Raw genomic sequence first — 13723 nt, 5'->3', positions numbered from 1 at the left:
ATTTTCTTTTTATTAAAAAAAAAAAACAACATAAAAGCTTGTTAATTTGAAGGACTTTTTGAATCTGTAATTATCAAATGATTTTCCAGGGGGTTTTTTTTGTTTTTGTTTTTGTAATTGGTGTCTCCCTCCCCCATCTAATCGCTGGCAATAAAGATGTTCCTGTTTGTTTTTTGTTTCCATGACATCTTTTGCTCTTTAAAGTAAAATATTAACATGCACTCTGGTTCCCATGAGGTTAGCATAGAGAGGTTTAACAAGAGGTGGAGGCTGTTGCCATGGCAGTGGCATTGTTTTATTGAGCTAGGTGGCTGCTGGAGATGAGTTGAGGAGGGAAAACGTGGGGGGACAAGAGGGAAGACGTAGAGAAATGAAAGATAAGAATAATAACTGAGCTGTGAAGAAACCATTACAGCATTCAGATAGATTGAAGTACAACCCAGCTGCACTGACATGATGCTCAGAAGTGGATGTCAGTCCTGCTGCTGGACGAGGATGATTATAAGTTAGGGGGTGCTGCATTTTGACTAGTTTTAACAGGAGTCGGGGACTGTGCGGATTATTAATTACTCTTAATTTTAAAGACTCTTTTTTATGGATATTTAAGTGACTTGATGCAATCCGTAAAATGGATAAAAGAGGAAGGAGGGAACATTTACTTTTGGAAGTGGAATGAATGAAAACTGTCTTCCTCCTTCAGCTGCGTGCAGAAATCGGGTGCTTGCAGGACGAGTTGCACGGGAAACGTGCAGAGATGGAGACGTTGGACACTCTCCTCCAAAGAAGGGAACGAGAGAGCCAGGAGGGGGGAAACCTGCTTAAGATGCTCACTGATGACTTGCAGGATGCCAACGAAGAAAAGTAAGTAATTATTGTAGCAGTTTGAATACATTATAATAATGTTTGCCGAGTAATTTTTAAGTGGCGCATTTTAAGCACAGCCAGAATTTGTTACGTTTCAGATTTTAGTACTAAAATAGCCTGCAATTCGACGTCAGTAAATCTTATGTCATTTATGGCTTCAATAAATGTACGTGTAAAAAGCATTGAACCAGAATTTGCTGTTTTTTTTCCCCTCTCTCTACAGGACCAAACTGCACGGTGCAAATGAGAAAATGAGTAAAGTGCTGGTTGAGATGCTTCGCAGTGTCATAGCAACAGAAGAACTGATCGGACAAAAGATTAACAGCAGGATCCAAACAAACGAACAGACGACACAGAAAAGTTCAAAAGAGCACCGAGATCAGGAATCAGGTCTGTTGATCTCAGACTTTACCCCATTTAGGATTTAAACTGCTTCAATAATATCACCATTATAAGAAGCAGCTGCCTTTTTATATGTTTATACACACACACTTGGATGACATGAAATAAATGTTTCTTTTCTTATCCACAGTTATTTCAGTTGTAGATTTGACATCAGAGGAGATGGAACTGACCCAAATGCTGTGCGAGAGTCTGCTGGTTGCAGACACTCAGATCAGTCCTGCAGGAGAAGAATCGGCCCTTAAAGCCTGCAACAGGCTGCGTCTGGCAGTGGAGATGCTCCTGGACCTGCTCCATCAAGCTCACACACAAGTAAAGAAACTCTGCAGACATGGATTTATTTGCGCTCATGGAAAGATGTGCAAGGAGAATTGAAATTAATGTGTATTTTGTTGCAGTACAATAATCCATTTGGAAAATTAGGGGGGGAAAAAGAGTACATTTAATTAGAGAAAATTTATATAAAGGGTGGATATCCTTTTTAAAAAAAAACTTTAAATTCATTTAAAAAATTTAATTTGGCCTTAAATACAATAACCACAGGTTTTAAACGTTGTCAAGGCAGGACTATTTATTCTGGCATATTCTCTGTAGTGTTGTTTTTTGCCAGGTAAAAGTTTTGACTGCATGCAGACATCTTCATTCTATTCTGACTCAAATTTTAGTGAGGCTACCGCTAACTAGCTGCTAATAACACTTTGTTAGCTACCTTTTTTTAACGTCTGTCATTGGTAAGTGAAAATGATTACCAGTTGGCTGAACGACATCCATTTTCAACACTAACTCACTTCTGTTGCCAAGCAGTTTGATGCTACATTCACGTGGCACTATTTTAAGTAAAATATGGAATTTTTCTTTTGTGCCTTTTTGTTGTGATATAGGTCTTAAATTTTATTTAAAATGGCCTTAAATTTGAGCTGGTGAAACATGCAGGAATACTTTTTATTGGTCCGTTTTGACAGCAGGACAGCACTTGACTGTCTCTGGATATGTCTTTTTGCTGCAGTTGGAGCAGACTTGCCATGTTCATCTTACCCTTGAGGAGAAGTTCACCCAGGGCAGAGATGATGCTACCCAGCTTCTTCAACAGCACCAGCTCCTGATGAAGCAGCTTGATGAGGAAGCCAAGATGAAGACTCGCCTCCAGCTGGCGCTCCACAAAGCAGAGGGTCAGCTACGTTTTGTTAATTGAGTTTTTCTGAGAGCATTTTTCTAGTAATTCCTTTATTTTTTTAAATACCTGTTGTTGTTGTTGTTTTTCAGGGCTTTTGGACGGCTACGTGGCTGAAAAAGCTGCCTTAGAGGAGTCCCTGCAGCAGAAGGAGGCTCAAGAAGAAAAGCTTGTCGGGGAACTGGAGGGCCTGAAGGTGAAGCTGCATAAGATGCAGAGTCTCACCGCGGAGCTGGATGCCGTCAGAGGAAAGTATCAGGAGCTCACGGAGGAGCACACCATTCTCCTGCGCCAGAAGGAGCATCTCTCTGCTGGACTTGGGGAGAGAGAGAAAGGTGAGCAGAATCCATTCAAAATCACGACGGAATAAATTAAAATTTAAAATGTCATGAAATAATATTTCTGTAGCAAACTGTATTGGCTCTTTGAATCAGCCTTGACCATGCACTTGTATAATATCTGTGCTCAGATGTGCCATCTCTCCATTGGCCATTGGCTCAATTTAGATCCTTGCGCAGGTTTGTGGGTCAGAGTGGAGTGTGACTGTGTGTTTGAGTGGGGGGGGGGGGCGTTACTTTGCAGTGTAAGGTTGCGGTGCCATTTGCTGTTGCCTTCTTTTTTTAGCTCATTATGTGTAACTGTGTGTATTAAAGCTGTGTTGTTTTGTTTTCTGAGCTACGTTTGAAGAGATTTGCGACCTTCACCTTTCCCTTTCCGTTTTCTCCAAGCTTTGCTGGCAGAGGCGGAGCGTCTGACCCAGGACAGGCTGGACCTGCAGAGGCAGGCGGAAAAGGACCACAAGTCTCTCTCGCTGCGCCTCAGGAACCTGGAGAGAGAGCTCGAAGATCAGGAAACTAAACTCCTGGAGAAGGAGCAGCAGCACAAGAATCACTCTGAAGACCTCAGTCAGCGTGTCCAAGCGCTCGAGAAACAGCTGAAACACGATCGGCAGTTTATAGAGGTGAACTTATAATCTGTAATGAAGTACACCCTTTAATGTGAAGTAACATACTTCTACGTTATATTATGCGTTGTTTGGCTCGTTCTTGAGTTTGTCGCATTTTTGCATCTCTGATCGTCTTTCACACGGTTTGTTTTGCTGCATGCAGGAGCAGGCCGTGGAGCGGGAACATGAGCGAGACGAGTTCCAGCAGGAGATCCGCAGGCTGGAAGCCCAGCTCAGACACACAGGAAACGGAGACAACAAGGCACACAAGGTGAGAGCCGTTACCTCTGCTCTTCCAAACAATTTTTTTTTTTTCTTCACCACGTTTCCGAAATCATCAGTTTGAAAAAGTGAATGTGTGACTCCCAATAAATAAGGAAGTAGATCAGTGGGATCATTAGCTCTCATAAATGTTGAATGACACAAAGTGCGATCAGAGCCACAATCAGTGAAAATGGGGTGATGGGAGGTAATAAATTCATGTTAAATAATGTCAGTAATAACAATGGAATATCCAGTTCAATATTAATGGGCACTAGTTGGAAGAAATGTCTTCACATTTCTTTGAATTTTAATGCAAAAACAGTCAAGTCATTGATCATATTTGTAGGCATTCACCCACTTCAGTGTGTGAACGCATACATACATGTATTCTTTGGGGTGTCAGTAGTTTCTTGTTTTAAGATTCTAAAAAAACTGTAGAGATGAGATGTGAGCATTTTTATGAATATGAATATCTCTGAAATGTACCATTTATCCAAGAGACAATGCAGTGCTACGCAGTGGTCAAGTAGGGATTAAAAAAAAGAAGAAAAAAAAGTGACATGTGGAGGAAACGGAGATAAAAATGGGCAACATGGTGAACTGAACCAGACACGATGTAGCTCAAATCTGCTCTAAATGCTCTTGAATCAAGGTTATTTTAACCCAGTGCTGTGTTTGAATTGTTGTGTAACTAACAGAAATTAGCTTACAAAATCGTCAATGTTTCCCAGCATAAATGCATAAAGCGGAAATCCTATACTGAAGCGTAAACTTGTTTTTAGGTTGTCAGTTTGTGCTTCCCACGTATAATTTTTGTAATTTTCCAGCTGGGTCACAAATCGGTTAATTGAATTATTGCTGCTGTAATTTGATTGCCAATGAGCCTGACTGTTGCTATGTGCTTATCCCTGTGCTGAATGGATTGCTGTAGTTTGAAGACTTGCTGCTGCAGGTATGGAATCTAACTGTAGTGTCATTTTCATTGCTCCTCTGACACTTGTGCATGACTTCCCCTATTCCTCTGTAATCATCCGTAGTTTCTTTAACTGCGTTTGTCCTGAGTCCAGTATTCTTGACCATCATTCAATAGCAAATAGAGTATTTCCAACACATCTTTTATCTCTGTCATTGCTCTTGGGGATGGTTTACCTTAAATCTCTTGATCATTGGCTGCAAATCTGGAATGGCTTTTATCACTTTTATTGCAAACCTTGTAGTTTTCCCTTTTTTAATTCCAACTTCTCTACCGAAAACTCCATATTTGAGTTTGGAAGAAAAAAAGCTGTTCCTGTTATCACTGCAGGTGGAGAGCCTTCAATCTATGGTCAAAGATAAAACGGACGACCATGCCTCATTACTTGAGGCCAATCAGCAAGCGCAGCGCGATCTGGCAGAGCGCAACGAGGAGATAGACAAGCTAGCAGGACGGATCCGAGAGCTGGAACAAGCGCTGCTCAACAGCGCGGAAAGCATTCGAACCGTCAACGAACTGGAGCAAGAGCTGCACAAAGCAAAGCAAAGGGAACAGGAGCTCACACAAGTAAGAGCTGCTAACACACTCAGTTGTAGTGCTGTGCACGTATTTACACGCGAGTTTTTTTTTTTTATTGGTTTGCCACCTTAAAACCACAAACGTTGATGTGTTTTGCTAAGGTTTTGTGTGCACAAAAGAACATGTTTGTGTTTAGCCTCCCAGAGTGAATAGTTTGAGGGGAAACCTTTTTATGCAAGTTTTTTTACATCTGAACCCATGAACCGAGCACCTTCCCTGTCCCTGCGGAAGAAAAGCATTTGCACATGATGCTGCCACCACCGTGTTTCACAATGAGGATGTTTTACAAGTTTCCCTTTTTGGAAACATTTTTTTTTTTTTTTTTTCCCTCCAAGGGCAACAAAAAGGTGTTATTATTGTCTAATCGCATCAGAGCAACTTCTTGCACAAATTTGCCATGTGCTATTCACGAATTCTGACATAATGCAAGTAGGACATTTTAATTTGAAATATATATGTATTTAAAATTACTCAGACTGCACTAGATTTTATTTAGTGATGAGGAATAATTACAAGTGCACTCCACGCACTTCAGATCGACTCTGTCATATAAAATCCTAATATACTTTTTCGCATTAAAATCAAAACCCTCAAACATGAATGAGTTTCAGGGTTTTGAACGTTTCAGTGGTTCTGTATGTCAGCAAACATGTTTTTCAATGATTCCCTCTTTTTTTTTTTTTTTTTCCTGTAAGGATAAGCTAGCTCTGGAGCAGCAGCAGCTGTCCAGCAGGCTCCAAATATCAGCTTTGCAGTCCAAACTGGATGAGACGAGGCACTGTTACCATGACAACACCCGTGACCCCACCCAGGAGCTTAGGGATGCCGTGGATGCTGCCCAGCAAAACCTACACTGTAAAGAGCAAGAGGTCCGTCAGGCTCTGTGCAAAACCGTTTTTGTCAATCATTTAGTCACCAGATTTGTTCGTTCGACTGCAGTGCCACCTTTTGGTTAAAATAGGAATGACGGAATATCTTCTGAAATATATATTTTTTTAATCCATCATCATTGTGTCTTGTAGGTCGAGGTCTTGCTTGGCCAGTTGGAAAACGTGCAAAGAGACTTGCACCAAAAAGAGGTCGAACTGAAACACCTCACAGCTCAGCTTGAACTGCTGACAAATGAGCATGCTGCTCAAGTTGAAGAGCTTCAAAAGGAAATGTCTAACCTCAAGGTGAGAACTGTCTTCTTTTCACGTCAAATTATTTTCTTCTTTTTAATTAGAATTTTTCAAACTGTGTTGGATGCTTGACATCCATCATAAAATGAAAAACCTTAATCTTTTCCACCTTGGTAACTCGTATTGGAAGTGTAAGCAAAACTGCTGTGTTTGCCAGGAGACGATGTCCGCCCTCACTGAAGTAAATGAAGAAAAGGGACAAGTTCAGGTGGCAGAAAACGAGGAAGAGACTCTCCCCGTCGCGCTTCTTCAGGAGAAAAATCAGGAGATCGATCACCTAAACTGCGAGATCCAAAAACTCGAACAAGAGCTTGAGAGTGCAAGGGACGACCGAGTCGGAGTAAGCTTTCTGACAAGTTTCTCCAAAAGCTGTTTGGGTGCATTCAAACATTCGGCAGGGTTGCACGAATGCTTGAATTTCAATTGGGTGTTTGGAAAGTTTTTGATTTCTGAATGAAGTTCTTGATATGCAACCTGCATAGTTTCATAATAAAGTGCAATCTAACACTTGATTCAAGGCCTAAATTTTGGAAAACGCTATTTACGTTTGAAACCAGATATTTTCATCCACCTAATGAAAAGACACGGACACATTTTTTCTCACTGTCTGAAATTAAATCAGGCCCAACTTGCCTTGTTTTTGGTTGGTTAAAATGACCAAAATTATCTAAATGCCAGAAAACTTGGCAAGAACAATTTTAAACATTTGTTTGTGACTTGTAAAGTATAAGACACTTTATACTTTAGTTATTGATATCCGTGGATTTTTTTTAAATTAGTGTTTTCATTTCAAAACATTAAATTGTTATATTTTAGTTTACTTTGTCCTCGCTGTAAAAGGTAGCATACTATCACAGCATGTTATTAATAACAGCAATCAATGATATTATAAAATCGTGAATTGAAACAATCGTTTGTATTGTTTTCATCTATGTTTGATGCTGGGAAAGTTTGAAAACTTACCATGAAAATGCTTGAAAAGTGCTTAAAATTTTACTGTGGGGGGGAAAACGAGGCACAAACCCTGATTTTTGGGAAATGTTTGCTTATTTTTTTCCCCCCCTCTTAAAGGTCCTGGAGGTTGAGCTGGAGGATCTGCGCTCTCAGGTGGAGCATCTTCAGTCTGAAATCACGCGAGTGCGTCAGGAGAAGCAGGAAGAAGAGGAGCGGCTTCACGAGGTCATCAGCACGCTGCAGGCGGAGCTCGCCACCCTGGGTCCTAACCTGCACGAAGTCAGCGACTCCCAGGACGGCGACAGCATCAATCCCTCTCCCTCGCCCAGCCCGGAGCCGCACATGGAGACCCTCCAGGAGAGGAGGGGAGGTCCGAACAGCCTGAAGCACGAGATCAGCCTCACGCATTCTGCCGCCTCCTCGTCTCTTCGCTCTCGGCTCAAAGCCCTGCAGAGTCAGTTCGAGACTGCCGTGGCAGAGAAGGAAGGACTCGAGCGCCTGCTGCTCACGCAGGAGGAGGAGTACCGGACACAAGGGGAAGAGTTTGGGAGGAGACTCGGAGTCGAGAGGGAAAAGTTTGATGAAGTCCAGGGTCTCCTCAGGCTGAAGGAGACGGAGCTGGAGGAAGAGAAAGAAAAGAGAAAACTGTCAGAGGAGGAGAGGGACGGTCTAAAAACTGAAGCCGAAGAGGCAACTGCGACGCGTGAAGAGAAAGCTCGTCTGAACGCCGTGGTCCTGCATATGCAAAGCAGCGAACAAGAGACACTGAGAGAGATCGAAGCTTTAAAAACAAATTCCAATGAGATGAAGCTGGAAATGGAGGTCCTCAGAGAGGCCAGCCTCACCTACGAGAGACAGCTGCAGGAAGTAAGAGCGGAGAACTTGGAGATGGAGAAAGCGGTGGCACAGGGAAGAGAGGGGATTAAAACTGTGGAGACTGTGAAGGGAGAACTTTTAGCAGAACGTGAAGCACTGAGGAGGAGAGAGTGTCGGCTCCAGGAGGAAATCGAAACCCTCCGAAAAGAAGTTGGTTCAATGAATGCCCTCATCCAGGAGCTGACGGCTAAGCTGAGGGACCAAGAAGCCAGTCATGAAGAGGCTCAAAAGGAGTTTCTGGTGAGTGTCAAATTGTTAATAACCTTTTTGAGTCAATATTAAATATTCTGTACTGATCTAGAAGATGATGATTCTGGGCTTGGAGGTTTACCCTTTACCTGCCTAACAGAAATAAAGACGCATTAACGTTTTTCATTGATCTCTAAATCCACTTATAAAAACTTATTCTCGTTTTGGCACCCTCTAGTGTTCAACCTGCATTGGTGTCTATTTTATTTGTTTATTTTTGTTAAAGGCTTTTAAAGTTTAAGTTTAAAAAACCCACAGAGGTTGTAAAAACATTTTCATAAGGTTTATGGTTGCATTAGTTAGTTTATCAAAGGCTGAGATTTTATTCAAGGACAATAAAGTCAAAATCATCACTCGTCTTTATTGGCAGAATACAAAAAAGATTAATAAAAAAAAAATTCCAGATTTGCTGTGTGATTCTGAAGCACAGGGGAAGAAATATTGGAAAATGATCCAATCAAGCATTTCAAAAATTGACAAGATCTCAGAAAATCCCCAAAACATCCTAAGATCAAGCCAGAGATTTGTTTTAAAGCCACTGGAGCAAAACATTAGCATCTAGCATTAAAATGTACTTTAATCCTGTATGTAAACAGATACACTAATCCCAACAGTACTGACAGTCTGTGTATTAATAAGTCTAGTCATAAACTAAATTCAGACGTCTGAAGAGAGTGCAGTGAAGCCGATTTTATGTTACAACAGCCTGCCATAATGTAAATGAGTGGAGAGGAAGCAACATTGTAACCTAGCAACAGCTGTTTACCTTTAGAAAAAATTATTCTGATTTTAGCTTTATTTAGCAGGTGGAAAGCCATGGTTTAAAAATTTTTTTTCCCCCTTTCAGTTATGATTAATTTATATCCGACTTTTGATTAAGACATGGTAGGATTGTAAATTACTTTTTTTGTGTGTGTTTTTAGCTCTTTTATTAACTTGACCTTTAAGAAAGGTATTAATGTTAACCTAAATAGAACTTCAAACCTGGCATCGTTCAAAGCGAGCAACATCGCGTCGCTTTTCTGCTGCATGTACAGCTATTAAAGCTGCTGCAGGCAGGACCACATCTGGTTGTAGTTAAGGGGGCGTCGCTGTGATGACGTGGTGCAACACTGACTGCAGAAACGAGAGGAAGTGTCTCTTTAAAATGAGGAAGAATGAAGAAAATCTAAGCTAGCTCTTAGTTTTAAAACTGTTGGTAGTCTGAGTTTGGGGCTTTTTAGTCGTTCTGTCTGAACAGGATGTGGTAAGGTGCAATGTTTCTCTTGTAAGACGGCGTTTTGTAGGTTTGGTTTGTAGTATTGTTTGTAGTCCAGCTCTGTTTGTAGGTGTGTGTGTGTGTGTGGATAATTTTAGGCAATTGCAGCCTTTCTGGTACAAATATTCCGCTTCTTTCAAAGCGGAGCCTGGCAGTAATATACGTCGTAAGACGTTTAACTCCACTTGTGTGATGCTTGTGAAGTTTTCTGTTTTAGTCGAATGAAAACCAAAGTATGTGATTTTTTTTTTTTTTTTTTTTTTTTTTTAAAGCTCAGTTCTATTTATCTTTACCTTTCCACTAGACCAACGCTGATGTTACCCTGGCCAAAGCGGAGGCTTCCTTGAGACAGAAGAAGTCAGAGTGCGCCAAGCTGAAGGCTGAAAATGATGCTCTTAAGACTGAGCTGGCAGCAGTGAAACAAGGACTGAAAATCGGCTCGGAAAGGACCGGAAAACCTCATGAGAACGGAGAGGTGGGGATATGAAAGCTTAAAACCTATCTGTCGTGATCTTTAGGTGTTTTTGATTTCTTTTTGATGGTAGTGACTTCTGCCCTTCAGATCAAACGGCGACATCTTGTTGACCTGGAAGCCGAAAACCAGCGAATGAAGGCAGAGCTTGAACGTCTTCAGCAGGATGTGGGCGTGCAGGAAGAGGAGCTAGCCTATCAGCGCAGAGAGCTGGAGCAGCTTCGTCGACTGTGTCAACAACAGGAGACAGATCCTCGCCGTGAGGGCTACCACATCAAGGGTACACATAGCAGTTGAATATTAATATTCAAGAGGTACCTTCTCATTTTATCAAACCGACTAAAACTTTCGCGTTTCTCTCAGACGTTTCTCACAGAGCTTTCGAGGATGTTCTTGCGGTCTCTCATGACGAAGCCTCTCTGAGCTCCCCGGAGGTCCTGAGAAAACTCGAATGCTCCGAGGACCAAACCAGGGAGCGCTTCCACGTGTCCGTTCTCGATTCCCGTCTGTCTGAGCTCAGTCGTTTGAACTGCACAGGTCAGGATCTTCCCCAGGCTCCAGTTTCTCCAGGTGTTGTGATGGAGCCTCCACACTCTGGTACGGTCACCCCGGATCCAGCCACCCAGAGCACCCACTCCCCAGGTTCTTTGACCGCGTCTGACCACTTCTCCGTGCTCGATTCGCTGGACCCTGACAAAGTATGCTGTGAAATAGATATATTTTTTTATACGTGTACATTTTAAACATCTTTTTAAGATAAACTTAAATATGCATTTTCTTTTAAAAAATTATTTTCTCAGCTTGATGAGTTGGAGGAGCTTGACCTGACGGCGCCTCCGTCTCCACTCGGCTCCACTTCTTCCTTCTCGGCTCAAGAATGGAACAGTGATGGATACGGGAGCAGTAAGTCCCGCTGTTCCCCAGCAGCTATTGGCAGCATTTGACAGCTATGAGTCAAATATTTTATTGTTATATTTTGTTATGCAGCTGGTTTCTGTGTGAAGTGGAGAGTCTTCTGAAAAAATACTTGACTTACCAACATATGGCACTAATTTTTTTTTATCTCAAAGATTACTTTATAACAATGTTTCTAGCAGAGGGAGAGAAACATTTTGTTATTAATGTGTGAGATTTGATACTTAGACGTACACTTACTACATGTGAACATATAAATGATAAGTATGAGAATAATATTCAAAGAGAGCTACAAGAATCATGATGAACAAGGAACTTTTGTTGCAACATTAAAAGAAGAATTAAGCAATTGTATGAATTCATCCTTGCGACAGAATAATGAATTCAAATTCTTATTTTAAGATATTTAACAATATAAAAGACAATCTCTAACTGTAATGCTTCCATTTTCATTTGAATACTGTCCTCTCATCCTGTCTGGTTTTCTATAGGTTAACTTCAAAGCCTGACGTGACTTTTTGAGTCATTTTTTAATACTCTCTCAAAAGGGGTTGGAAAACTATGAAAATAATTGTATTTTGAGATTTAAAAAAATGTCAGGGAACCCAACAGACTTTCTCTCCTCTTTCCGTCATTCAGATGTGAGTTCAGAACTGGGAGCTCGACTGAGAGTGGAGCTGGAGCAGACAGAGAGACTGGACGCTCAGTTTGTCCAGTATCTGCGCTGCAGAGGGATAAACCCCACAGCCAACACGGACAGCGCGGCGGGAAGCATGAGCTACAGCGATGACTTGTTGTCACCCGAGCTTCAGGTGGGCTTTGCCCCGGAGTAGCTGCAACCGATTGCAAGCCTCAGTTTCACGTAGTTCTCGCGTCTTTCCTCAGGCTCTGTTGAAAAAGGTTTACCAGGAAAGCTGCAGGATTCTCACTCTGAGCCAGCGTCGCTGCGCTTCTTCATCTCAGGCCAACACTTCGGATCTAAAGGCCTTCTCACCGAGTCGGACCCGGCATCGCTTTGGAGACGACTCGGCTCCGCTGGACCGCAGGGATAACTCGACCTCCTCCAATCCTCCAATGAACTGGCAGCAGGAGAAGAGAGCCTTGCAGGAGACTGTGGTCGCTCTTAGAGAGCTGCTCTGTCGAATGGCACAAAGACAAACACAAGTGAGTTTCTATGTTTTAACATAACGCCTTAGTTGGGCCATTTGTTTTTAATTTAGAGTACAAATGCGTTCGTTTGTGTTTTTTTTGACATATGGGTTAAAGTACAGTTGTTGGTTGTTGTTTTTTTTTCTCTTAAGACTGATTACACTGATGATGGCTGGCACAGGAGCCACCTACAGTCTGATGGACATGTTGAATCCCAGATCAGGGCAGGGCTGGAGGAAAACCAGAGGCAGCTGAAATGTGCCCACAGCTCTCTACAAGAGCACAAGAACAAAATACTTTCTCTCAGGTACGTTTGATCAGTTTTATTTCTGCTACTCACCGTTTGTTCCGGTGTTTTAAAATGAATTGTGAAAGCTCGGAACTCATTGCTCTTACTTTTGTCAGGCTGGCTGCGGAGGAGGCTGAAGAGGCCTTGAGGACCGAACAGACCAGATTCCAGGAGCTTCAGCAGGAGCTGGAACAAGAGAGAGCTCTGGTTCTCTGCGCAGCCCGAGAGAGAGAGGAAAGGATGGAGGTTAGACGAGAGCCAACAGAAACACAAGTAATCCTAAAAATGTATCTTAAATTTTGATATTTATCATTTTTCCTTTCCAGGTTGTCCAAGCTTCCTCTGAGAAGCTCAAGTGTGAGGTCATGTCTCTAAAGGCTCAGGTGGAGCAGGAGAAAGTGGCCTGCAGCAACCTCAGACAGGAGCTCCAAATCGAACAGTCCCGCACCAGCCTGTTGGAGAAGCTTTTGCAGGATGCCCAGAAAGAGCTGGAAGACGAACACAAACGTTTCAGCCATCAACAGGAACTCCTCTTGCAGGAAAAGGATCAAGCCGAACTCCTTCTGAAGGAAGCTAAGTCTGGCCTCGCTGAGTCTCACTGTAAGCTGGCGGATTCTCACAGGAAGCTCGAAGAGGAGAGGCAGCTTTGCTCCAAACAGATAGACGAGCTGAGTCGCAGACATGAGGAGGATCAGAAGTTCATCTCTAGTCTGCGCTCCCAGCTGGAGCAGGAGCGAAAGCAGGGGGAGGACCTGGCAGCTATGACGGACAAACTAGGGGCCGAGCTGCTGGACAGCAGGAGAAAATGGGAAGAGGACAGAATAAGGCTGGAAGAACTTCAGAGGGAGAAGGAAGCCGCTGCCAGGCACAGAGCTGTGATGGAGACCTTGAAGGAGCAAAACCGGGAGCTCAGCAGCGCTCTAGAGATGGAGCGACAGCAGTCCAGACTCCAAGACATCGAACTAGTGGGGTTGAAGGAGAGGTTTCATCTGCTGAAGGAGAAAGAAAGGGAGAGAGATGACCAACTGGAGAAGGACAGAAGAAAAGAGAGGCAAGAGGTCCTGGAGAGAGAAATGCTTCAGGACAGGACTAATAACAAAGTGGTAAATTATCAGCATTAATTCTTTCTTATTGAGGATGCAAACATTTAATTGAATTGATTGTTGATTAATGATTTATTG

The 13723-nt window shown here is 42.5% G+C and overlaps 1 protein-coding gene across 3 annotated transcripts in view; it reads left to right on the top strand.

Annotated features, from left to right (window-relative positions):
• The window catches only part of pcnt (pericentrin), a 38821-nt gene that overhangs the window by 21306 nt on the left and 3792 nt on the right, over nucleotides 1-13723 (top strand). For 2 of the 3 annotated variants that reach the window (XM_008399735.2, XM_008399733.2), the window contains 22 exons: nucleotides 701-861; nucleotides 1088-1254; nucleotides 1397-1578; nucleotides 2273-2435; nucleotides 2530-2772; nucleotides 3166-3398; nucleotides 3547-3654; nucleotides 4579-4599; nucleotides 4951-5187; nucleotides 5895-6068; nucleotides 6222-6374; nucleotides 6538-6720; nucleotides 7452-8450; nucleotides 10022-10192; nucleotides 10280-10469; nucleotides 10553-10887; nucleotides 10990-11092; nucleotides 11744-11916; nucleotides 11990-12268; nucleotides 12406-12560; nucleotides 12659-12788; nucleotides 12869-13645. In XM_008399735.2, the coding sequence (XP_008397957.1) occupies nucleotides 701-861; nucleotides 1088-1254; nucleotides 1397-1578; nucleotides 2273-2435; nucleotides 2530-2772; nucleotides 3166-3398; nucleotides 3547-3654; nucleotides 4579-4599; nucleotides 4951-5187; nucleotides 5895-6068; nucleotides 6222-6374; nucleotides 6538-6720; nucleotides 7452-8450; nucleotides 10022-10192; nucleotides 10280-10469; nucleotides 10553-10887; nucleotides 10990-11092; nucleotides 11744-11916; nucleotides 11990-12268; nucleotides 12406-12560; nucleotides 12659-12788; nucleotides 12869-13645 (5337 nt within the window). The remainder of the gene's footprint in view (nucleotides 1-700; nucleotides 862-1087; nucleotides 1255-1396; nucleotides 1579-2272; nucleotides 2436-2529; nucleotides 2773-3165; nucleotides 3399-3546; nucleotides 3655-4578; nucleotides 4600-4950; nucleotides 5188-5894; nucleotides 6069-6221; nucleotides 6375-6537; nucleotides 6721-7451; nucleotides 8451-10021; nucleotides 10193-10279; nucleotides 10470-10552; nucleotides 10888-10989; nucleotides 11093-11743; nucleotides 11917-11989; nucleotides 12269-12405; nucleotides 12561-12658; nucleotides 12789-12868; nucleotides 13646-13723) is intronic. The other variant, XM_008399734.2, reaches the window with a different exon arrangement.

The sequence above is a fragment of the Poecilia reticulata genome, linkage group LG22 (genome assembly GCF_000633615.1).
Source record: "Poecilia reticulata strain Guanapo linkage group LG22, Guppy_female_1.0+MT, whole genome shotgun sequence".
Classification (NCBI taxonomy): Eukaryota; Metazoa; Chordata; class Actinopteri; order Cyprinodontiformes; family Poeciliidae; genus Poecilia; species Poecilia reticulata.
The sequence above is the reverse complement of the archived record's forward strand: the minus strand, read 5'-3'. Positions and strand labels throughout refer to the sequence as shown.